Here is a 23,808-nt window from a genome sequence, read left to right as displayed (position 1 = left end):
CTCCCTTCCCACAGACAGAGCTTTGGCTTTGAATCCTGTAGTAAATAAACCTACCTTGCCAGAGCAGTGGTTCCCCTGAGTCTAGCAACATTATCATGGCCTTAGATAAGGGGAGTGGCTGGGCGGGGCACAAGATTTGGGTGACCCCGAGTGGATGGAGGGAGAGATAATAAATATTAAATGCGCAATGCAAACCATGGTGAGTACTGAGACAACTGGAGCAATGTGTTAGCAGAAGCTAGGATCTTCTGGGCAGCCAGAGAGCAATTGTTATTGGCGCAACGTCCTGACAGAACCTGACAAAACCTGGGGGGTGTGGAGCATTCACCTTGCTCAGTGAGTGCCCGCACTCAGAACCCTCAGACCCTCTTCCCTTAACGGCTGGGTGACTGGGGTGCCGGCTACTGCACCCTCCGTGGGCCTGTTTCTCAGCTTCACACAGAAGAGCGGGGGCTTGCTTTATGGATTCTTGCGGTTCCTTCCAAGTTTAATAAACTTTTCCGAGACGAGAGTCCCAAAAGCTCCAAAGTGAGCATCACCCTGATCTCACTCGGAAGCTGCTTGGCCCCACCTGGATACTCTTTGAGAACCCAGGGGCGGGGACCCTCTTCTGAGTAAGCTCCCAGCGAGGGTGTTTTTACTCCGACTAGCAGAGACCCTCGGCCCGCGCTCAGCAGGCTCCTCCCACTGCCGTCCCCGCGGTAGCGCCATAGCGACATCGCGTGGCCAAGGGCTGTCTGTAGCACTTGGCTTCCTGAGGACTTGCCAGAGTCGGACGCTCCGCCCGATTCAACGGGGCTAAACTCTACATCCTGGGCCCAGATCCCCGCCGCACCCCGCCCGCGTCTAGCGCCTCGCGTACTGTCCCAGCGGTCCCCATAGAGAGGAAGAGCCACTGGCTGCGCCTGCGTACCACCACTTACGGGCACAGGCCTTCGCAAAGTTCCCGCTTCCAAGAAAACGTGTCCCGCGTGCCACGCCGTCTGTTTCCAGGGCAACTAGGGAGCCAACTACTAGATGCGCGCGCAACCTGGGTGATTTACACCGCGCGCCTCCTACCATGGCGGTTGTGGGCCCCAGCGTCTTTCTACTCGTGATCAACGGGCAGGTGGAGAGCGCCCAGGTGAGCGGCCATGGTCTCTTCCCGGGTACCGCAGGCTCCCCCGGGGGATAGTCCCGCAACTTCACGGGCTGCTTTTTGGCCCCAAAGAGAAGTGTCATTCATCAGGCGGGGTAGGGGAACCAGCATTTGAGAGGCCTGGCTCAAGATTGCTAGAAATCCTTAACCTTGATGTGCGCGTGTGGAAACACATAGGAGATTGACCTAGTACCGAGGCCACACTCGGTCAAGTTGTGGCCCCTGGCTAGGATTGTGCGCACTTTCCTGAGGAGCTTAGGCGCGGCCCGAGCCGATGGAGCCGGAGGCGTCTGTGCGGGGTCGCGTGCTCAGTGATTGCCCCAACTCCGTCCGAACTCTCAGATCTTGAACTTGAGTTAGATTGGAGATGATGCGATTAATCTTATCCAACGACGGTAGTGTCCTGGAATGATCCAGGGAGGATGTGCCGGTCAGATGCGAGGGTACGCCACTCTCCCTATACCCCTACGCTTTATAAGAACCATTTGATTATTCACATATAACTTTTTTAAGTTTCAACAAGTATTCGCTGTGTGCCGAACGCGGTGCTCAGCACTGCTCGTTAAATCTTCACAACAACCCTGTGAAGTAGGTATTACTAGCGTGCCCATTAAAAATGGGAAAACTTACCCAAAGAAAGTGGCAAAACTGGGATTTGAAGCCAGGTCTTCATAACGCCAGAGTTTCACTGCACTGCCCTTTCAGGTTGTGTGAGGGTCCCCGCCCCTGGGTTCTGAAAGAGTACCCAGGTGGCGCCAAGCAGCCTCCCAGTGAGTCAGGGGGATGCTCACTTTGGAGCTTTTGGGACCCTCGTCTCAGAAAAGTTTATTAAACTTGGGCTGGGCTGGGCTGGGCTGGGTCAGGTCATATGTGTGCACTCTAAGCACCCATCCCACTCCCATCTGCCTGCCCTTCTGCTCCGGGCCCCTCCCACTCTTCAGGCCTTCAGCTGCAGCTCTGCACAGGAGCTGGGTCCTAGCAGCACCATGGGCTCTCAGACCTTCAGTTCCACACCATTTCCTTTGATCTCCTCTGTGTCCACCCCTGTATCAGGCACTGGGGTAGACAGGCATCATGCCTGTTCCTTGCTCACAGTCTAATGGCGTTATTAACAAGAGTGAACACCAGCAAATGCTTTGATGGAAGGAAGCACCAGGGGCTGAAGGAGCCAGGAGAGGGCCCTTAAGACAGCCTGGAAGTTAGGGCGGCCTCCCTGAAGGGTAGGTCTTGGAGGATGGGCAGGAGTTTGCTAGATGAAGAAGTGGGCAGGGCATGTCCAACAGAAGATAGAGCCTGTGCAAAGGCCTGGGGACAGCAGCAGCTCTGGACTGTCCCTTGGACTTTTACAGCATGAGCCCCAATGCTGAACTTAACTTTCACATCTGTGGCTCTTGCTCACATCTCAGCCCAGGTGTCTCTCGTTCAGAATCACTACTGGCTGGCTGTGCCTGCCTAGCCAACAGGTTGGCCTCAGTGAGAGTTCCTGTAACAGAAGCTATGTGTGCTTGTTTCCACAGTTCCCTGAGCATGATGATCTCTACTGCAAGTACTGCTTTGTATATGGTCATGACTGGGCCCCCACTGCGGTAAGCTGGCCTCTCTCATGTCCTTCATGACTTGGAGTTTCTGAAAGTGCTGAATACCCCCCTTCCCCTCCCAGTTCAGAAACATTTGAAAAGTAGATATTGGGTTCAGAGGGGACCCAAAATGAGTTTGTTCTCAGTGAAGCTGGTGTGGAGAACACAAACACCATTGGCCTCACTGCTCCATCCCCCGAGGGCTCACTCATATGCCCTATCCTGGGAGCTTGCACATGGTGGCAAACAGAGGTGTATGGTCAGTGCATCTGCAGACAGGCCCCAGAATGCCAACCTGGGTGTGGCCTGGCTGTAGACACTCTGGGCCAGTCTGCTGGCTGACCTTCTCAGCCTGTGGGGAGGACTCAGGAGCTCTCCTTTGAAGACTTCCCAAGGAACAGTCAGCCCCTTTGCTCCAAGACAGCTTCAGCCTGGACCACACCATACTGTTTGCAGCACTCTTATTTAATCTTCACAGCAGATGAGGACACAGAGGCCCAATTTATTTAACCTCCTGAGTCTGTTTCCTCATCTGTATAACTGAGATTGACGATACTATTTTTCCATCTACCCATTGACTGAATAACTGCTTATTAAGAGCATTCTGGGTGCTGGTGATAGATACAGTGGTGAGCAAGGCCAGACAGAAGTCCCTGTCTCCCTGGAGTATACACTCTCGTTGGGAGTCACGCAGTAAGTAGTAAACATTCTAGTATGTTAGCCAGGAGCCAGGGCTGCAGAGAAAGTAAAGTTAGGAAGGGGAGCTGGGACGGATGGGAGACTGGAGTCTAGATAATGGTGATCCGGGAAGGCCTCGCTGGGAAGGTGAGGAGTAAAGACCTGAAGGAAGGGAAGGCACGATCTGTGTGGAATCTGGTGAGAATGTGTCAGGCGGAAGGAACAGAGTGTGAGGCCCTGAGGCAGGAGTGAGCCTGGCATGTTTGAGGACTCACAAGAAGTCCAGTATGGCCGATGAACAAAGTGAGCAAGAAGAGTGCTTGGTGATGAAATAGGAAGGTCACAGGCAGATCTTAGAGGCTGCGGTAGGTCAGAATAAGGACCATGACCTTTACATGGGATGGGATGGTACTCAAAAGAGTTTTGAGCAGAGAGAAAAGGTAATCTGACTTGTGTTTTTAAAGGATCCCTTTGGCTTCTTACTTCAGAGTAGACCGTGGGGGAGCAAGGGCCAAAGCAGGTAGACCATCGATTATAAACAGGTGGGAGAAGATAGCATTGTGGACAAGGGGAAGCAGTGAGGAGGTGGATGGATTTCAAGTATATTTTGAAGATGGAGCCAACATGTTTTCCTGTTGAACAGATACAGAGCATGTGAGAAAGATGGATTAAGAATAATGCCAGGCTTTTCAGCCTAAGCATTTGGAAGTAGAGTTTAGTGAGAATACTGTGGATAGAACAGATTTGGGAGAACTTGGCAGTGGAGCTGGGGCAAGGACCAGGCTGGAGATGATGAACTTAGGAATCGTAAACACACAGACCGCACTGAGAAGATCCCCAGTGTAGATAGAGAAGCATCCAAAGGCTGAGCCTTTGGCGTCAAGACGCTTCAGCTCAAAGGAGGATGCACAAGATCTATAGAGCAGGGGCCTCTGAGGGGAGGAAAGACCCAAAGACATGAGATACCCCAGAAACCAGGTGGAAGAAGGATGTCAGGCAGTGACTAGCTGTATCAGATGCTGCTAGTGAGCCAAATAAAATGAGAGCAGAAGTAACTATAGATGCCGAGGTCACTGGTATCATTTACAAAAACACTTTGATAGATTGGAGGCCAGTAGTCAGACGAGAGTGGGTTTGTGAAAGAAAAAGGAATTGGAGCCAATGTCAACAACTCTTGCAAGGAGCGTGGCTCTGAAGGCGGGCAAGCACAGGCTGATGGGTGGAAGAAGAGGTAGGGTCAGCAAGTGTTGCCTTGTGATGGAGAAAATGGCGTGCACACACATGCTGACGGGAAGGGTTTGAGTGAAGCTGGGGCTGAAGAACAACAACCTGTTGGGGCTGCTCTTTCAGGAAGGCAAGCAGGGATGAGTTCTCACACCCAGGCAGAGGTGACCTCTTAAAGGTGATATTAAAAGACCTAGGAACTGCTCCTATAACCTCTCAGTGTTCTTTGTTTGGAAGTCAGTGTTTTGGCAGAAGGTAGTGAAAAAACAGCCCTCCCACCACCCACCTGCTCAGGAAAGGGGAGTGTGTGACTGGAGTTGGACACTAGCTGTCAGTGTCATTGTCCTCACAGGGTCTGGAGGAGGGGATCTCCCAGATCACATCTAAGAGCCATGATGTGCGGCACACGCTGGTATGGAACTTCCCCATTGACGTCACCTTTAAAAGCACCAACCCCTTTGGCTGTGAGTCTTTTGGGGCCCTGCAGGAACCAGGGGGAGGCACCCCAGGGCAGTCTCAGCTTTATCCTGCTCACCACTGTCACATCTTGGTTGCCCATCACCTGGGCCTTGCCCCAGCCTTGTAACATACTGGTACCACCTGGCCACTTCCCTCCACATCTTCCTCCTGCCACCCTAGTTCACTGCCAGGCTAGGCAGTGGACAGTTTGGAAGTTCAGAATGCGTCACGTGAGGTCCTGCCTGAAGCTGTGGATAGCTCTGTGCCTGGGGAGGCAGAGCCTGGTGTCTAGAGCTGCAGTGACCTGGAGAGCTGACCCTGAGGTCTCAGCTCTCCATCACATGGTGCGCTCCAACAAAAGCAAGTCACCTGCTCCTCCTGTGCAGGTCCCTCACGTCCCCTCTTCTGAGCTGTTGTTCATGCCATTCCCCCAGCCCAGGACATCTTTCCACATCCTACCTCTGACCTTCCCTAAGATCTCCTTGCTTGCAATATATACTTTCTACCTTGCCTGGTAGTTATTTTTCACTTTTACTCAAGCACCTACTGTGTGCAAGGCCTGGGGTTACCTCTGTAGGGGCTATGAATGCTCTCTTTGTGTAGGCTTGTCCAGCTTCCCTGATCCTGGTAGGTAGGTTACTCTCCATTTCTTTTCCCATGTTAGGAAACACTCAAAAAGATGTCACTTGCCTTCAGCTTTACACCTGGTAGCTGAGCATGGATTTGATGCTCAGCTGTATCAGAGCTGCTGTGACTAGCTGTATCAGACGCTGCTAGTGGGCCAAATAAAATGAGAGCAGAAGTAACTATAGATGCCGAGGTCACTGGTATCATTTACAAAAACACTTTGATAGATTGGAGGCCAGTAGTCAGACTAGAGTGGGTTTGTGAAAGAAAAACAAAAGGAATTGGAGCCAATGTCAACAACTCTTGCAAGGAGCGTGGCTCTGAAGGCGGGCAAGCACAGGCTGATGGGTGGAAGAAGAGGTAGGGTCAGCAAGTGTTGCCTTGTGATGGAGAAAATGGCGTGCACACACATGCTGACGGGAAGGGTTTGAGTGAAGCTGGGGCTGAAGAACAACAACCTGCTGGGGCCGCTCTTTCAGGAAGGCAAGCAGGGATGAGTTCTCGCACCCAGGCAGAGGTGACCTCTTAAAGGTGATAGTAAAAGACCTAGGAACTACTCCTATAACCTCTCAGTGTTCTTTGTTTGGAAGTCAGTGTTTGTGATCCTTTGTTTCAGGATCATTTGATTTCATAGTCCAGGCCTTTCTGCTTCATGTGACGGGGTCCAGGCTTACCAGGTACAGAGAGGGCCTAGAGCAGGGGCAGCCTGGTGGTTCTCCTGGGCAGGGCTCACTGTCCTGTCATTCTGCATGAGTAAGACACTCCACAGACTTCCTAGAATGGGGCACTGATAACAACCAACTTCCTCTTGCTGAGGATGGCTAGGAGAGGCTAATAAAACATAAAAGACAGAAACAAAAACCCCAACCACTTGAGGGCATTAGACAGCTAGCAAAGTAGTGATTTACCAGGCCAGCCTCTACGAGAAAACCAATCCAACAGAGGCAACTGAGAGGAAGCTCAAGACCTCTGATGGCCTCTCTGGGTGCAGGGCACAGGACTTAGTACTCAGAACTCCAGCAGGGGCTGCGCGGAGGGCCTCAGGTTAATCCTTCCGATGTGGGCCAAGACCTCAAAGAGCTGTGCCCTATGATGAGGAAGAAATAGATGGAGGCAGACCACCCCACAGAGACTGCAGCCCAGCTCCAGACCATTCCAGACTCTGAACATGGTTACAAAACTCCCAGACAAGATGCAAACTGCATATAGCAGGATACAAAAAATGATAATGAGTGGTGTTTATTTTAGAAACACAAAGATTGGATAACATCTAAAATCAACTGGTGTGATTTATCACATTACAAAGAAGTCATGATGATCCCCATAAATGAAGAAAACGTGTAAAACTCAGCATCCATTCATAATAAACACTTAGCAAACTAGGACTAGAGGGGAACTTCCTTAAGCTAATAAAGGCCAGCTATGAAAAACATAGAGCAAACATCACTTTTTTAGTGAACTATCGAAACATTTGCCCTCTGAGATCGGGATGATTGCTATCACCAATATTGTACAAATAAAAGGTATAAAAATTAGAAAGGAGCAAAACTCATTATTCACAGGTGTGATTATGTAGAATTTACAAAATAAGCTACAAAAAAACTAGTAGGATTAATACATTGGCATGAATGCCATTTATAAGGTTAACATACAAGAATCAGTTGCTTTTCTATAAGAATAAATAGAATATTTTGTATAAAAAATAGAAAATGATGTTTCAAAAATACATTATTTATAGTATATCACTCTATCAGATACCAAGCTTTAATTACAAAGCACAATAACTAAGTGTTATTTTCGCACAAGGACAGACAAGCTGACCCCGGGAGCACCCCACGCCTGCACCTGTATAGCTGATTTGTGACAAAAGAACACTGCTGAGCAGCAGGAGAGTTTTATTTTTCTGTGTGTATCTGGGAGTCTTTTTTTTTAATATTTTTTTATTTTTAGAGGGGAAGGGAGGGAGAAAGCGATGGAGAGAAACATCAGCGTGTGGTTGTCTCTCGTGCATCCTGTCCTGGGGACCTGGCCTGCAACCCAGGCATGTGCCCTGACTGGGAATTGAACCAGCCACCCTTTGGTGTGCAGGCCAGCGCTCAATCCACTGAGCCACACCAGCCAAGGCTTGAGAGTCTTTTTAATAAATGGTGCTGGGACAACTGGATGTGCACGGGGGAAAAATGAAACCTGATCTGTACTTTACAGTACACATCCACAAAAGTCAGTCCCCAATGGGCATATAAAGGTGAATGTGAAAAACAAAATTAGCCTCGGGAAGATAGCCTGGGACACAAGAGCCACAATGTCAGGGTAGGGAAAACTGTAAAGAACATCCATAGATTTGACTGTTACAGTTAATGGCTTCTGTTCATGGAAAGGCATTAAGAGTGAAAAGACAAGCAACAGAATTCACACACATTACGAATCCATGAGAAAGAAAAAGAGGCAAGAGACTTTAGCAAGTACTTCCAAGTGACTGAGAAACAGGACAAGGTCTCTGTTTCTAGTAAGAACAATTACAATCAAGGAAAATGAAAATTAAAGCTAAAGTGAGCTGCCCATTCACTCCCCCGAACAGCTCAAATTATATGGAGACAGCAAGCTCCAGCAAGGATGCAGAGGAGTGGGGTGTTCGTTACCCTTTAAGACTGAATGTATGCAAACCCTGGTGCTTCCCGTGGGTACATGCCTAACAGAATCAAGTGCACATGTGTGACCAGAGCTTGTACAAGAGGAGCAGAGTGTCCCTGGCTTCAGCATCTGTGACAGCCCTGGAGGAGGAACAGCTCATGTGTGCGTCAGCATGGGACAGGCCAAGTCCTGCTGTCTGTCCAGAGGATGGATGTGGTCCAGTACCGAGAACAAGCCAAGCTCTGTGTGTGAAACAACTTGAATGAGTCTCACAAATATGTGGAATTAAAAATATACTGCATGATTTCATTTATATAAAGTCTAAAAACGAGAATAGAACCCAAGCACCCACTTGCTTGGGCTGCATTCTTTGTCAGTGAAATCTTAGGTGGCTTCATAAAATTCAGAACAGCGATTACCTTATGGGGAGCTACAGGAAGTGTGCAGACCATCCCTGACACCTACTGAATACAGATTTCCACTTTTGAGTGGCCTAGAGAGGAGGGGGCGGGCAGGCCGGAAGGAGGGAGTTGCCTGAAGCTAGTGCCTGGCCTGTCACCTAGAGCAATGATCTCTTCCCTGCGTCTGGGGGGACACCTCCAGATGGAGGGGAAAGGACCCGAAAGGCCTTGCTAGAACAGATGTAATTGTTGATGTTTTAAAGGAGGGAGCGTGGAGGGCCTTTGCTTTCTCTCTGAGCTTCCCCACAGATAACCTCAAACCAGCCCCTCACCCAGGTGTCATGTGCTTAAATCTGACTGCTTCCATCAGAAAGGAAGCTCCCAAGAGCAGGCTCCAGGCACAGCTCATAGCTGGTCCTGTGCCTTGAAATGCACCTCTGGAGACACTTCTGTGTTTGTCTAATGACAGAATCAGGGCAGCATCCTGGCTCTGTGACCCCCGTGGCATCTGGGCCAAGCCAGGGGCCTGGCCAGCATGTTCTGGTTCCCTCACCCCACCCCCGGGTCCTGAGTTGGCAGAAGCCTTTGGTGCAAATGGGGTCCTCTGTCTCCCCAGCTTTGGCAAGCCCCTGTCCCGAGGGCTGTGAGCACCCTCTTTCTCCTGTGCCCTACACCTTCCCTGGGTTTCCACATGCTGAGCCCCACCTTGTCCTTCTCCAGGGCCGCAGATTGTGCTCAGTGTGTATGGACCAGACGTGTTTGGGAATGACGTGGTCCGAGGCTACGGGGCAGTGCATGTGCCTTTCTCCCCTGGCAGGTAGGTCCTCCCTGCCACGGTCTCTGGCCCACTGTCCCAGCTACAGCCTGCCCCTCATGCTGGCCCCATGCTGGCTCAGAGACCTGGGAATCCCAGCAGGGCTTCCCCTGGGATAGACTTTGCCTCTAGGCCTGGGATGTGCTAGGTGCTCCAGGAGCCTAGCACATGCCTCACTGGTAAGGGCACAGCTCATATGTGGAAGGGTACCCAAGTGGGTGAGGTTCCTGCTGCCACCCAAGCACCACAGGCCAGGAGGGGGCGCCAGAGGCCCCAGTGAGGCATGACAGGCCATCCTGGGAGTCCCACGCAGTCAGGAACCAGGGTTCTGACACCCGTTCCTTCGTCTCTTCCCCCTCCCTTCCATGTCCCACAAGCCCTCACCAGTGCCCCGTGCCCAGTTCTGTTGGTGTCAGGACACAGGTGTGCCAGTCATGTGTGTCCATGGGGGCTCTGCCCTCAGGAGCCCCCAGAGTCACACACTTAGGGGCAGAGACCCAGCTCTCCCAAGCAGTTAACAGGTCATAGACAGAGTGTTCTGGGGCCCAGAGGAGGGCCAAGGCCAACCGGCCTTAAAGGACACATGTCCATCCAGAGAAGACAAGGGGAAGAAGAGGAGCAACCATGGACTGTGTATCTGTGCTGAGTCACTGTTAGAGCCAAAGGTTCGGGATGCCTGGGAGAGAGGGTCCTGGAGGGAAATAACAGGACCCCGGGCTCTGAGGAGGAGGCTGGACTGGGCAGGTGGCCACAGTGGGGGTAGGTCCAGGGCTTTGTCAGAGGCTTCCTGGAGGAAGGGCATCCAAGTTGGGCCTCAAAGATGGCAGAGCATTAGGACATTTGGAAGAGGACAAGGTCTCTCTGAGGGACACAGTGGGGGCTGGGACCTTACCTTTGAGGTTTGTGACCTTTGACATCCTTTCGATCCCTGAAAAGAAGCTAAACCCTTGACTGAGCTGTCAAGGTTGGGCCTGGTCCACAGCGTCTGCTGAGCCCAGGTGTGTGGGCGTGGTCAGAGAACCAGCCTAGTTGGCCTTGCCCCACCCGGCACAGAGAGTTCCATCGCCTGTTACTGAGCACATGTCTGCAAAAACATTTGTTTCAGGCACAAAAGGACCATCCCCATGTTTGTCCCAGAATCTACATCCACACTGCAAAAGTTTACAAGGTGAGGCTTCTGCCCATCACCCCAACCCTGCTTTCTGACCTAGGTAGTCAGAGTGGAAAGAAGGAGGTCGCATCCGCTCCTCACTGTGCCAGTGATCCTATTAGGTATTCAAGCTCCTGCTGCTTTGGGGAACAAATGGAAATGAGTTCTGTGGAGTTACTGAGGGAAACTGGCCTCCCCTCAGGCATCATTCGAGCAGCGTAAGGCCAGGCAGTTGTACTCTGTGCCGTTAAGTCTTTGTGTCAGGATGGAAGAGAAACGCTTCCCAGAGTGGAATGTGCTCACGACATCACGTGGCATTGAAATGGTAGGATGTAAGAGGGTACTGCAGTAAGAGCCAAATAACCTGGAAGGGCAGTGGCGATCATAACAGGGCCTTCTGATGGTCAGGTGGTAAGCTCCTTCACACCTGGGAGCCGCCATGAGGGTGAATCCAGGGTGAATCTGAGCAGAGACTAAGCTTTGGTGAGGAGCCAGCTGGGAACCTGGAAGAGTGCCCCAGGCACAGGGAACAGCAGATTCGGGGCCCTCAGGAGAGTGTGAACCTACCCTGTTAGGAGCAGCGGGGATGGGTGTGGTTTGGATATGGTGAGCAAGGGGGAAGGGGGCAGGTAAGACAGAGCCTCGGGCCTTTTGCCTCTCACCACACACAAGTAGCAGCGGAAGGGCCAGCCAGGCTCTGGCTGACTGATCCAGGGCTGCAAGCCACTGCTCCTCCCCCCGTAGGTCAGCCAGAAACGGCTAGATAAGGGGAAAGAGAAGGGCCCCCAGTTCCAGGGCAGCAGCTGCCAGAACCTGTGCAGGCCTGGCCAGTATAAGGGAGAGACCTGGGCAGGGGGCAGTGCTGGGCCTGAACTGAGGAAGCCTTACCAAGCTGTGAGACCTGGGAGGGGACAATTTGAATGCCCTATGTCCCTAGTAGCCCCTCTGAGAGGCCACCCTAATGGGAAGGGGCCTATTAGCTGGATGCCCTGGGCCAGCATAAACTGGAGGTGACAGCCTCCATCCCACGGGGCTGCTGGGGAAGCAGGGGCAGTGCCTGTCTGGTGGGGTGGGGGGGTTAGGCCCGTGGGAGTCCCCTTGGCCACCCTGGCCCGGAGCCCTCCAGCTCGGAGGGAAGGCTTTTGGGCTTCCCCCGAGGAAAGGACTCTCTTGTTGAGGAAGTCAGACCTAGCAGCCTACAGAGCGGTCCAGGTTATTGCCAATGCCTCGGGGCAGCTCTCACCTGGGCTAGGCCGAATGTGCTTGGGTCGCAGACACTGGGGAGAGGTCTGGTGAGTGAAGGCAGTTTGGTGACAGAATCTCCCCGGACAAGGGTCCCTGGAGGCCATGGGGTAGCTGGCTCCAGCTGCCCCCTCTGCTCAGGGCACAGTCCCTGCCCTTCCCCCTTCTCTGTTGTCCCACTGCCGCCCCAGGGGTCCTTTGTGCGGGGTCAGTTTGCCTTGGCTGTGGCCACCATAACACCTAACACACACTTGATGGCTTAAAACAACAAAGTGATTTCCTCTCAGTTCTAAAAGCAGAAGTGCAAAGCCAGCACTGCTGGGCTATAACTGAGGTGTGCAGGGCCATACCCCTCTTCCAGACTCCAGGGGAGCACCCCCCACAGCCTCTGGTGTCCACGGCCTCCCTGGCTTGTGGCCACACCACTGCCTCTCTGTCTCTGTGGTCACATGGCACCTGCCTCTCCTACGGACATTTCTGGTGGCATTTAAGGTGCACCTGGATGATCCAAGGTAATCTTCCCAGGTTGATAGCCTTGCCTGAATCACATGTGCAAAAACCTTTTTTTTCCAAGTAAGGTCACATTCGTAGGTTCTGGGAACTGGGATCTGGCATCTTTGGGGCCATTATTCAGCCTATGACAGTACCTCTTCACACAGCAACAAAAAAGGTTTTCCCAAAACACTTTAGAAATTACTTAGGCATATCTCTGTTTGAGGTTAACTTCAGTGAGGTTTCCAGGACCCGTGTTCTCGGCCTCCCTGACCTCGTGCCCTCTCCCCACTCACCTCTCTCTGGCCTCAGTTTCCCCAGCCTGCCAGGTCTTTCCCTGCTTTGTTCTTCACCTGGAACACTGTCCCTTAAGAAATCTGCCTCTTCTCCTGCCTCAGCCCACCGGTAGTGGCTGCAGCCACTCTTTGTGCCTCATTGGGGTCGTGCCAGGCTCGCTCCTTCACATGGGAGGCCCCCGGCCCACCCAGGGGCCCACCTGCACTGCCCCTGTAATTCCCAGAGCAGGTGGCCTGGGGACAAAGCCCGAATCTGCCTGACCCGACCAGCTGGGAATGGTGCCCCACGTTTGTTTCTAGCTCAGTGGGTGTGTCAGAGGCCAGGCCGTGCTCCAGAGGGAGCTGCCCAGCTCCCTGGGGCTGGAGCCGGAGCCAGACGGGTGGGGACAGCAGGGAGGCCCAGAGGCACAGGGGGCCCTTGTGACCAGTGGCCTCCATGGGCTCCTGGAGGGGAAGGGAGATGTCAGGGGAGCCAGGGCACTATGGTTGGTGCGGGGCCTGGTGTTGGTCACACAGAGCAGGCCTGTCCTTGGTGTGCCCTGGAGTAAGAATCCAGATAGTGAGGCTCATACTTTCTGTGGCAGTTGACAAAGTACCTCCACCTCAGAGCCCATGAGGTAGGTACCCTTAGTATCAAGAATATTAGGGTTCAGAGATGGGGTTCAGAGAAGTAACTTGTCCTGGATCTCACACTATTAAGAGCACAGTGGAAGCCTGAGATGTGGCCCCTTTTGATGGAGTCTGGGACGGGGCCTTCTCCCAATGGGGCCCATGAGCATGGGGGGCGGGAACCACACTGGCTCCAGGTCTCGCACCCCCCCCACCTCAGCTGCCATCCTGTCTGGTATTGCCGGCTGGGTTCAGGATGTGCATCTGCCCCCTCCAGCCCCAAGTCTCCTTGTCCCTCACTCCTGGTGAATCAAGGCCAGGGAGGACTGGCTGTGATGGAAAGCTGGTGTCCAGCTGGGGGTGTGTGGGGGAGTTTCAGGGACCCACACAGGCCTCCTGACAGACACCACCTCTGTCCGCCTCGCCTGGCCTTGGACAGGCAGAGGGAGGGTGCTGGGGGAAGCCTCTTTGCAGGGTCCGGCCTGGGGATGGGGGGCGGGGGGCAGGGGAGCTGCCTGTTCCCGACGCAGGAGAGAGCCCATGCTTAGTGTCTATCTGTGGGGTCCCCGGGTCATGGCTGAATTCACCTGCTCTGTCTTCCCAGCTGGTTCATGGGGCGGCGGCCTGAGTACACAGACCCCAAGGTGGTGGCTCAAGGTGAAGGCCGGGAAGGTAAAGCTGGAGCCCCCACCCCCCCTCCCAGACTGGTGGGAGCCTGGGAGGGACTGGGCGAACCCCCAGGAGACAGACGTGATGGGTGCCAGGAAGCCCAGGCTGCAGCAACAGGGCCAGGAGTTTCTCAGAGCATCACCTGGGAACAGGCATGGCTGGAGCATGGGGGGGTCTGCCTTGTCTGTCTGCCCCAGAACAGACCCTCCCCTTCCCAGCCAGTGCAGGCCAGGCCCTGACATCCCTGTTTCACAGGAGACACCCCTGGGAACAGATCCCCAGAGCAGCCTGGCCATTCCTGCCCCAGCCTTTGACGCTCCCTTCTATCCCTAGTGACCCGCGTCCGCTCCCAGGGCTTTGTCACTCTCCTCTTCAACGTGGTGACCAAGGACATGAAGAAGCTGGGCTATGACACTGGGCCGGCAGACATGCTGAGGGCTGAGGAGCAAGGCTTGCCCCAGGGCATCCCTCAGTGAAGGTGTTGGCTCCTCCACCACCCAGTGAGCTAGCTGGGCTGACCACTAGTCCACAAGCCTGACTCAAGTGCAGCTGAGGCAGGGAGGTGGTATTTTTATAAAATAAATGGTTGCGTTGTCACAGAACCCAAGTCTGGGCTGCCTCCTTTCCCCTTTGGGACCTTGTGTCTCACACTTCTGGTCCCAGGCACTTCCTGGAGATGGAAGCATTTGTCATCCTGGTGTGGCTCCTGACCACCATCCTCCCTCAGCAACCAGGAGAACATCCTGTTGGCAGGAGGTGGATGGAGAGGCACCCAGCTGGCTCTCTAGCCCTCTGCCCGCCCCCTACTCTGCAGCCCTGAGAATGGGGCTAAAAGTCTCCCCCATTGTGACCTGCTGGAATTCCAGCTTCCCGCCAAGTCCCACAGCAGGAGACGAAGGGGAGCGAGGCTGCCCGGCACCCTGAACTCCTCTCCCTCTGCCCGAGGCCTGCGAACAGGGCTTCGCACCTTCTCCCCACACATCCCTGGCCCTGCAGAGGCAGCATCTGTCCCTCTCCCCTCCCATGCACAGCTTCAGGTGAACCCTCAAGGGGGACACAGTTTGCACACCGCCGGGATTTAAGGGGTGCCACCAAGCACCTGCTTTAGTTCGTCAGCCCCCACCTCCTGGCTGGAAGACCACTAACCCCCACCCCACACACTGCCATAGAGGCTGGAAGGAATCTGAACTTGTTCTAAGAGGCCACAGAAAATGACCCTGTTCTGTCCTTTATCTTGGTTCTCAGCACTGGAAATTTAACTGCTCAGGGGACCCCCATCTCTTGTCCCCAACTCTGGGTGCTCTGAAACTCAGAGCCTTCAGCCAAATTCCTGTGATCCCAACCCTCCTGGATGGGAAGCACCCCTCCACCCTGTTGGCCACTACTGAGACACTGTCCCCTGCAACCTGCCACCCCACTCCCACACACCACGTACCAGAGCTTGGAGATGGGGCTTGTGTCTTCCTCCCCATGGGCACCCCAGCCCAGGGCCCTCGACACCCATCAGACCACACTGCGGGTGTCCACTAAAGACAGGCTTGTCCCCACCTCCGGGCATCCGTGCAGAACAACATCACTGACCATGTGGGTGATCCTTCCCACAGCTTGGCTTCTTCCTCAGCCTCCTCCCTTGCAATGAACTTGACCTATGCCCCTCAGTAGCTGCCATGGTCAGGGCCTTATGACCAATGACTAATGGTCTCTAAAATGTGCATCGAAGCGTCCCTCCCCCAGACCCTCCCCTCCCTGTGTGCTCCTTTCCTTTGGTCTCTGCTCCAACACTGTGCTCCATCAGGGCCTCTGAGCTGCCAGCCAACTCCCTCCACACTGTCAGTCCTTTCTTCCCCATCCCGCCCAATTTAGAATTCAAGATCAGGAATGCACCTTCTCTCTGTTTTCCAATAGGGCCACAGATGTGTTACCCAGATGACAGGAGAGTCATCTGAAACCAGCTTTTCTCTGTGCTCCTAGAAAAATGCCTTCCATTGTGAGCTGTCGGCTGGCTGAGTTTAGACTCAGTGGAAGCTTTCCAGCCGCCTTCCAGGGGACCTAGGCTCTCCCCAGAGCCTCGCTGTTGTACACGGGGCCATCTTTTGAGGAATACGTCATCAGGTTGTCCTGTGCAGGTCACTGTACTAACACATCAGAGCGACAACTAATTCTCGTGGTAGGTGGTATGAGACCCTGGTAGGGACAAGTCACTGAGTGCTGACCGCCATCTCATTCTGACCTACGTGCATGGCACGGGTCCTGTGTGATGGGGAAAGGACAGACAGACTTCAGAGTGGGTTTTATTTCCAGAAGCACAAATAAAGCTCTTTACAGTGGATATAACGTATATTCTGATGATCCAGTAATACAAGGATATCCAGTAAAGAGCATATAAATCCACCATTTGGCTAGATTCTAAACAGCCAGGGTCTTGGACAAGCTGTTCTAGCAGTTTCAAAGGGAGTGAGCGACCTTGCGCACACGCAGGCCTTGAGCCCCGGGACAGCTATGGATTCTCCTTGCTGTTTAACCAAGGTGCTGTCTGGCGTCCCATCCGTTTGCACAGAGAGGAGAGCATAGCAGCCCTGTTCTTATAACACGGCAGCTTCACCCCTGTTCACCTCACAGCCCACAGAAACTGATCACTGAAATTCTGAGGCACGCCCAAAAATATGATTTTTGCTGATTTGACAAAAAAAAAAAAATAGGTACAATTTTGAGTCATCCACACTGATGGCTATTGCTGTGAGACCTGTCACTCTTCTGTTTGACGATCTGAGTGAAAGAGGTCAGTGGCCCTGACTACACAGGCACTGTGTGTGTGAAGAGTTCTCATGGTGCAGGAGGTGAAAGGCTCTGTGTAGGCCCACTCTCAGGTAAGCAGGACATTCTGACAAGTCAGATGATCAGTTATAAGTGGGGCTGACTTCGGTCCGGCATAGCCACGGCTCACGAGCAGACCTACAGCAGCACCTTCAGTTATCCTCCGCTCCCAGGCCTGTCCCGTGCTATACTCCTACCTGGCCAGTCTGAGTGCCACTCGCTGAGGGCCAGGGCCTGGTCCAGCATCCAGCGTTGAGGACCACCCCCACTGTGACCATAGCCAGGTCTCCCTCAAAGTGCTGCTGGGCCATTGCCCAGATTTCCTTCTTCAACCCCTCACGCATGCAGAGAAAACCCACTCACCCTTTCCTCCTCGAGAACCTTCAGCCCCTGTGCCCCTCCCCTGAAGGGCTCTTGAGGAAGTGGTAAAATGAGAGCTCCCTACCTTTCCACCGCATCTGTCACCAACCAGCCTTTACTCCGGAGATGCCAGGGCCCTATCGGAGGCCACTCTGGTGGTCCCGTAGCTGCTGCCTTCCCACGGGGAGGGGTTGTCACTGTCACTGCCCCGCCCCATGCTCTTCTCTGCAGGACCACTGCCATCAGCCTCCACAAGGGCTCTCGCGTGATGAAGCAACCATACAGCAAAAAACCCTGGACCTGCTTTTCCATCTCTGCTTCATCCTGCTGCAGCCTCACAGATGACTGAGTTCTCGGCCCACTTCCTCCCCCCATCCGGGCCCAGGTGGCTGCAGGCGCTGGTCTATCAGCAAGTTTGTCATAGCAGTTAACCCTCTTACTATGATTCATGTTCTAGTTGTTTTCATAGGTGAAAAACAAAAATAAAAACCCTTTTACAGTGAACACCCATATGCCAGCCACCTGGGGTTCACCATGACCCTTGTCCAGTGTTTTCACATCTGCCCAACTCATTCTAACCCTATTTTTAGCACATTTCAAAATACATTGCAGACGTCACCACACCTCCCACATACTTCAGCATGCTAATTGCTAGAGGTGTTGATGTTTGTTTTTAGGTATTTTTTCTTCTGAGGGAACATTTGCATACAATGAAATGCTTAAAAGCACAGTGCACACAGTCTGGGCCAGTGCATGCCCAGGCCCCGGCAGGAGCAGGGCACGGCCGTCACTCAGGAAGCTCCTGGTGGCAGGGAGGGCCTGGCTTGTACCAGGCCAAGGGGAGCAGAGTGGGCTTCTGTGGCCCTCTACACCAGGAGTGTCAAACTCATTTTCACGGGGGCCACATCAACCTTGCAGTTGCTTTCAAAGAGCCAAAATAATTTTAGGACTGTGTAAATGTAACTACTCCTTAACTGTTAAGGAGTTGAAATTCCATTCGGCCCTTTGAAGGCAACCATGAGGCTGATGTAGTCCCCATGAAAATGAGTTTGACAGCCCTGATCTACATGAAGACCAGGGTAGATGGCCCCCAAGCCCACCCTGGCTGCTCACTGTGCTGCCACTGTGACAAGGCTCTGTGTCCCCAGACCACTTCCATTTTCTCCTGTTTTTGTGAGAAGACTGCCTTTCCCAGGCCCCTTGTATCTAAGTGGGTCCGTGTGACTAGCAGGCTAAGAAAACTGCAGGTTGAAAGGATGCTTGCTGCATGGGGATCTGACCCATGTAAAACCTCCCGAGCACCCCTTCTCCCTCTTCCGCACAGCATCCAAGGTCAGCTGTGGAACGTGGCACACCACACAGGAGCTGCCAGGACGCCCCCACTGGGCATGCTGGGAAAAACCTCCTGCATTCACCACACAGAGTTTGGGGTTTGTTCCCATGGCACCTATTCTGTTCCAGCATGGAAGCTGGTATCAGGAATGGGTTTCGGCTATAACCAAAAGGAAACAAAACAAACCCATGTGCCCTGTCTTAGCGCTGGAGGGCAGGGGAGGGGGCACAGCTGTGCTGCCCCAGCAGGCTCTGTGCCCGTTGAGCCCGAAGCTCGGGGGCGGGGGCTGCTGCTGTGGACGCTGCCACAGGAAAGAGATGACGAGCCCAGGAAAGAGCTGGCCAGTGTGCAAGCAGAGATGACAAAAAAGAAGGAGAATCCAAACATGTTTGGCATCAAAAGACTGGAAAAGGAAACTTTCTGGAACTCATAGGGGAAGGAGTAAAATTGAAGAATGCTTTGAGCCATAAAGGCCCGGTAAAAGCTCTTGCGGCAGGTAAGTGTCTGACCCACAGGGTGGCCCTCCCACGTTAGGGCAAAGGAAGCGCAGGGGAGGCAGCCTGGAAATGCAGAACCATGTATGTCCTCCTTATCCTCATGGGAAGCTTCACTGCTGGGTGACAGATGACCACCACCTGTCCTCACTCATGACCCTGTAGGTTACTGTCCAGATGGGGCTCAAGCATGTCTCCCTTAGGAGGACATACGTGATCCATGTGTGAGGAAGAGAGAAGTATGTGGTGACCAGAGGGCCTGCTGGGACAGACTGGCCATGAGCACTGGCCTGCCTCCTCACAGCCTTGCCACCCACCTCCTCCACCCAGCGTTGCCTCCGTCTCAAACTGCCCAACAGTGCAACGCCTCTCCCACCCGCGCCCGAAGGGGCCTGTCCTCCAGTTGCAGCTCCTCCTCCGACCACAGGTTCCAAGGGGACAGGGTTCCTGTACCACGCCAGAGTAAAGCTGCACAGCTGCCAGAGAACCAGCAGCTGTGACAGTCACTGTCTCAAGAATGCATGGGCTGGCAGGGCTGCTCTCCTCCCTTGACATGTGGAGGCTCACTTACTTGGGCATCAGGACAAAACCAGTGGCCTGCCAGTCACAGGCCAGGCTGGGTCCTAGGCGGGACCCACTCCCTTGCCTGCTCACCCCTCTCCTGTGTCCCCAGACTGGTAAAGGTAGGGTGAGGGGAAGGACATACGGAGACCATGTCATGGTACAAATGATAAATTATATTTATACAAGTAAATATCAATAGTCAACACAAGTTCAAAACCAGCTACCAGCCCCTGGGACTGAAAAAATGGCTGGGTGACACCCCTGTCCCAGTGCCCACCAGGAGGCAGCATGATGGCATGTGCACAGCACTCGTGGCAGTGGCTGGTGGCTTCACGCTCAGTGCAGCAGGCAACGTGGATGAGGTGCCCAAGGACCAGCCTGTGTGCAAGGCGGGAGTCTGTGGGCCTTGGTGACCTGGCAGCTGCACTGCAGGAGGAGCTTCTGACTGTTACAAAGAACCACTGACCCAGGAATGGCCAAGCACACCCCGTGGGGAAGCACCCTGCCCCAGTCTACCTGCTCTGCCTACGCCCAGGCTGGAGGTGCCAGATGTGGCCTTCGGAGCCCCCAGTGGGTGGCCCCAAGAGACCTCAGGGAGCAACACCGGAGTGGGGAGGAGGACACAGGAGGGGGGCCTAAGAGGGTAGTTCTGAACCAACCTGCACGCCTCCCGGCATTCTCTACCTCTCCTGTGCCCGGTGCTGAGGGTCAGACCCCCTCCTAGAACCTGAGGGGTGGAGGGGCCCTGTTCCCGCCCAAAGGGAGTGGTCAGCTGCCCTTGGGGTTAGGGTTAAGAAATCCTCAGTGCCATGTGAAGCAAGCTGACCAGACACATGGTTTGAAGGGAGAAAGTCCCTTCCCTGGGGGTAAGCAAGTCTTTTCTGGTCTTTAATTCATGACCTAATACTTTTTTTTATAGTGGTGGGTGGGGTGAAGAGAGCAGGAAGTAGGGAGAGAGAGGTAATATTAGTGCATGTTTGTTAAATATCTATTTTGTGTGAGAATGATGTTTTTCTTCCTCTCCAAAGTAAGAGATGATAACTTTTAGGTCTGCAGGGTGTGTCAAGTCAGCAGGGGGTGGGTCAGGGCCAGCCCTGCTCCCTCACCCCGTCTCAGCCGGGAGACCTGCAGGAGCCAGGGGCAAAGAACTGCGTTGCCCCTGGACACCTGTGTCCTCACCTGCGCCCCGGGCGTGGGCCAGCACACAGGAGGCCCATCGCCGGAGGTGCCGGACATATGTCTCTTCCATTCACAACTGCACGGTGAATGGTGGGCCTCTCGGATGAAAAGTGGTGAGTCACATTCACACATCAGATTTTTCAACTTTCTTGATGCTGGTGTATTAGTAAGAAAAATAGCCTCTTTCTTAGCATCTAGCCAGAAAGGCTGGAAGTCAATCAGTTTGGTAATTCACCAAATAAGGGAATTGAAGGAAAAGGCAACTGGAGGCTAGAGTTTTTTGTTGTAGTTTTTTTAAATAAACATCTTTTAAGTGTAATCAAATTCTCGTTTTTCCCTATAATTTGCTTTAGTTTTTCCATAAGGCTTTTTTGTCTCTTCCTATTTAAATTTCCTTAGAGTTAAAACCATAAATAAGAGAATTTAAACTATGAACATGATATATTCCAATATCTTCATTCAGCCAGTCCTGGTAAATTCTATCAAAATTAGACAGTTAAATAAGAACCACGTTATAAAAATATTAGCCAAAAAAAGACTATTAGATAATTCTGCAAACTCAAATATGAAACTGCACTAAACAAAATCTGTGCAAATGCATACAAGCACAGAGCCACGTGGCAGGGTTATGCTCCGATTAGTTTAAAGCTTGCTCTAGTGGGTTTAATTCAAGAGTCGTCCCATGGCGGTGGCGCTCACCCCTAACTCACATGAGTCAGAGGCAACTCTGCACAACCACTTCCATAGAAGGTCAGCGTGTAATGGAGCCAACACCTCATTCCCACCACTCCTGGGACTGCCTGGGGTGTCGGCAGGGCTGGGGTGAAGGACAAACACAAGGCGGCCATCCCAGTTCCTGGGCCAGCAGTGCCTCCAAGGCCCTCTGGCTGAGGCTAAGGGCAAGGGCGACACTGGGGATCCCGAGCCCCATAGCAGCCAGAACCCTGCATTTGGAAGAAGGGGCTGAGGGTGGCGGGGCCTGCCCAGGCGCTTCCCTGTCACGTGGCTGCAGGCTGGGGATGGGCAAGCAGGCCACCAGGTGTAAAGCCACGTGCTGGGCCTGTCCTCTCAGTGAGCCCTCCCTGCTCCAGCCTGACAACTGGGGAGTAAAGACAACCCTTCCATCAGGAAGCTGCACCTGGAAAGCCCCAGCACCCATCCCCACCTCTTGGACACCACTCCGCGAAGGCGAGTCCCTGCTCAGTGGCCTCGGGCACAGGTTCTCAGGGCACCTGCTCTGTGGTGGCCCCAGGCCTGGGCCCTAGAGAAGGAAAGGGTTGGTGGTGCCAGGAGCCTGAGCCGCTGATGGGGGGATGCCCACACTGCCCACCATGCTCATGGTGGCGGGGCCCAGTGGCGTCAGGGAGGCACTGCTGGGCCCTAGAGCTGGGTGTGAGGCTGTGGGGGTCATGGAGACCATGGCCGGGGGCTCCACACCTGGGCCAGGCCCAAAGGACAGGCTGGTCCCCAGGACTGGGCTCCCTCGAAGCTGGTTCAGTGTGAGTGGCTGAGGCTGGTTCACCTGAAAGGGGTTGACAGGGCCCGATGCCGCAGATGCACCTGGGGAGACAGCAAGAGGGACAGTGGTTAGTCACAACAACGTCCCGCCCCAAGTCAGAGGGCAGGTATGTTCAGGTCCCTGCTATGCCGCAGAGCCTGCAGCAGCACCAGCTGACACACGGCAGACAGCCTGCTTCCTCCAGGCCTGCCCACTGTCCAGATGAGGAGAACAAAGCCTGGCACTCGGAGAAGCCAAGTGACTTGTCCAGGGTCACAAAGACCACACAAGGCAGGGCCAGGAAAGTGCCCGGCTCTGAGGGCCCCGGCTCCCCCTCAGGGCTGGCAACCAGGGTCCCTGCTGCAGCCAGCATCTGGCACTGCCCCCTTATTCCATTGGCAGGGCTGTGACAAGGTACTCGAAAGAGGGGAAAGCAAAGGGGGAGACAGGAACAGTAGCCCGCACTGTGCCCTGGAACCCCAAGGGCTCTGAGAAGTCCAGCAGTCACAAAGCACACACAGCTCTCTCTTACCCAGTATTTTGAGAATTTATCTCACACCAGAAACTCTCTTCCCTCTTTTAGCAAAGACTCCTATAGATATCTGTCCAAAAATGCAGGGCCTGGCATCACCGAGTCCCCAGCACAGCCCGGCTCCCACTCCCTGGTGCTGACCGCAGGGATACCCTGACAGGTCACCACCAGCTGCTGTTCTCTAGCTGCAGCGCAGAGCACATGCCTGACGCTCCTGCTTCAGCCCCTCCTCCAGCAGACCACCCCCAGGCAGAAAAGACCCAATTGAGACTAGGGAGCAGGACAGTGACTTACTTGAGGCACCCCCAGCTTAGAAGGGTTAGAGCCAGAACCCAACAAATGGCTGTAGTCCAGAGCTAACCGTGTGGCCGGGGAGGTCCAGAAGAGCCAACTAAACCTCCATCTTGGCTGCAGCCCCCAGGGACCATGACCTGCTCGTAGGCAGCAGAGCTGCCTTAAGACCCTCACGTACCCCCTACCCAAAGAACTCCTGTGGAGCCCCCAGGGCTCTGTAGGCAGAGGCAGCTGGAGCCCTTCTGGGGCAGGGACAGGGTCTCCATGCTGGCTTAGAAGCCCGGGAGCCCCTGCCCTATGGGCCACTATATCCTCACCCAATTCAGGGCCAATTCTGCTCCAGGTCCCCAAAGCCTTGCTGGAAGGCGGGAAGCTTCCTAGAGGAAGAGGTTGTCTGGGGTGGGTGCCAAAGGTTAGAAGGTCTCCCACTGAACAGGGGAGGGTGCTCCAGGCAGAGGGGATAAGGGATATACGGAGCCAGAGCTGTGGGTCTGAGCGCCCAGGGAGGGGGGAGGTGGGGCTGGGCTACGGTGCCCGGGGAACTAAAGCAGGGCCTGGGGGTTCACCTGCCAGTCCCTACAGAGCCTAAGGGTGGAGGGCAGGTCTTTAGACAGAACCCCAGCAGGGAGAATGGATTTCCTGGCCCCAGGATAACATTTGATCCATTAGTGCCTGGCTCCAGAGAGTCTGGGGGCACCCACTAAGGGCCAAGTTCCGTTCCCCCTGCCGGGGG

General features: G+C 53.9%; 2 protein-coding genes across 10 annotated transcripts in view; one reads left to right on the top strand and one right to left on the bottom strand.

Moving 5' to 3' along the window:
• The first annotated feature begins 947 nt into the window (after positions 1–947).
• On the top strand, positions 948–14,609 carry B9D1 (B9 domain containing 1). 3 transcript variants are annotated; one of them, XM_037163251.2, is made up of 7 exons: positions 961–1,123; positions 2,656–2,724; positions 4,970–5,081; positions 9,456–9,552; positions 10,655–10,717; positions 13,943–14,010; positions 14,341–14,609. In XM_037163251.2, the coding sequence occupies exons 1-7, from the start codon at positions 1,061–1,063 to the stop codon at positions 14,481–14,483; spliced, it is 615 nt and encodes a 204-aa protein (XP_037019146.1). In that variant the 5' UTR covers positions 961–1,060; the 3' UTR covers positions 14,484–14,609. The 3 variants fall into 3 exon arrangements, with proteins under 3 accessions (XP_037019145.2, XP_037019144.1, XP_037019146.1); XM_037163250.2 differs by lacking the exon at positions 13,943–14,010 and having other exon boundaries at positions 948–1,123; positions 4,970–5,029; XM_037163249.2 differs by lacking the exon at positions 10,655–10,717 and having other exon boundaries at positions 957–1,123.
• A 5,115-nt stretch (positions 14,610–19,724) lies between these two features.
• The window catches only part of EPN2 (epsin 2), an 84,301-nt gene continuing 80,217 nt past the window's right edge, over positions 19,725–23,808 (bottom strand). For all 7 annotated transcript variants that reach the window (XM_053665681.1, XM_037163166.2, XM_037163165.2 and 4 more), the window contains one exon: positions 19,725–22,311. In XM_053665681.1, coding sequence (XP_053521656.1) covers positions 22,013–22,311 — 299 coding nt within the window. In that variant the 3' untranslated portion in view covers positions 19,725–22,012. The remainder of the gene's footprint in view (positions 22,312–23,808) is intronic.

Source organism: Artibeus jamaicensis, unplaced genomic scaffold (genome assembly GCF_021234435.1).
Source record: "Artibeus jamaicensis isolate MK-2021 breed Jamaican fruit bat unplaced genomic scaffold, CSHL_Jam_final contig_419, whole genome shotgun sequence".
NCBI classification, from domain to species: domain Eukaryota; kingdom Metazoa; phylum Chordata; class Mammalia; order Chiroptera; family Phyllostomidae; genus Artibeus; species Artibeus jamaicensis.
This window is presented reverse-complemented; position numbering and strand designations above follow the sequence as displayed.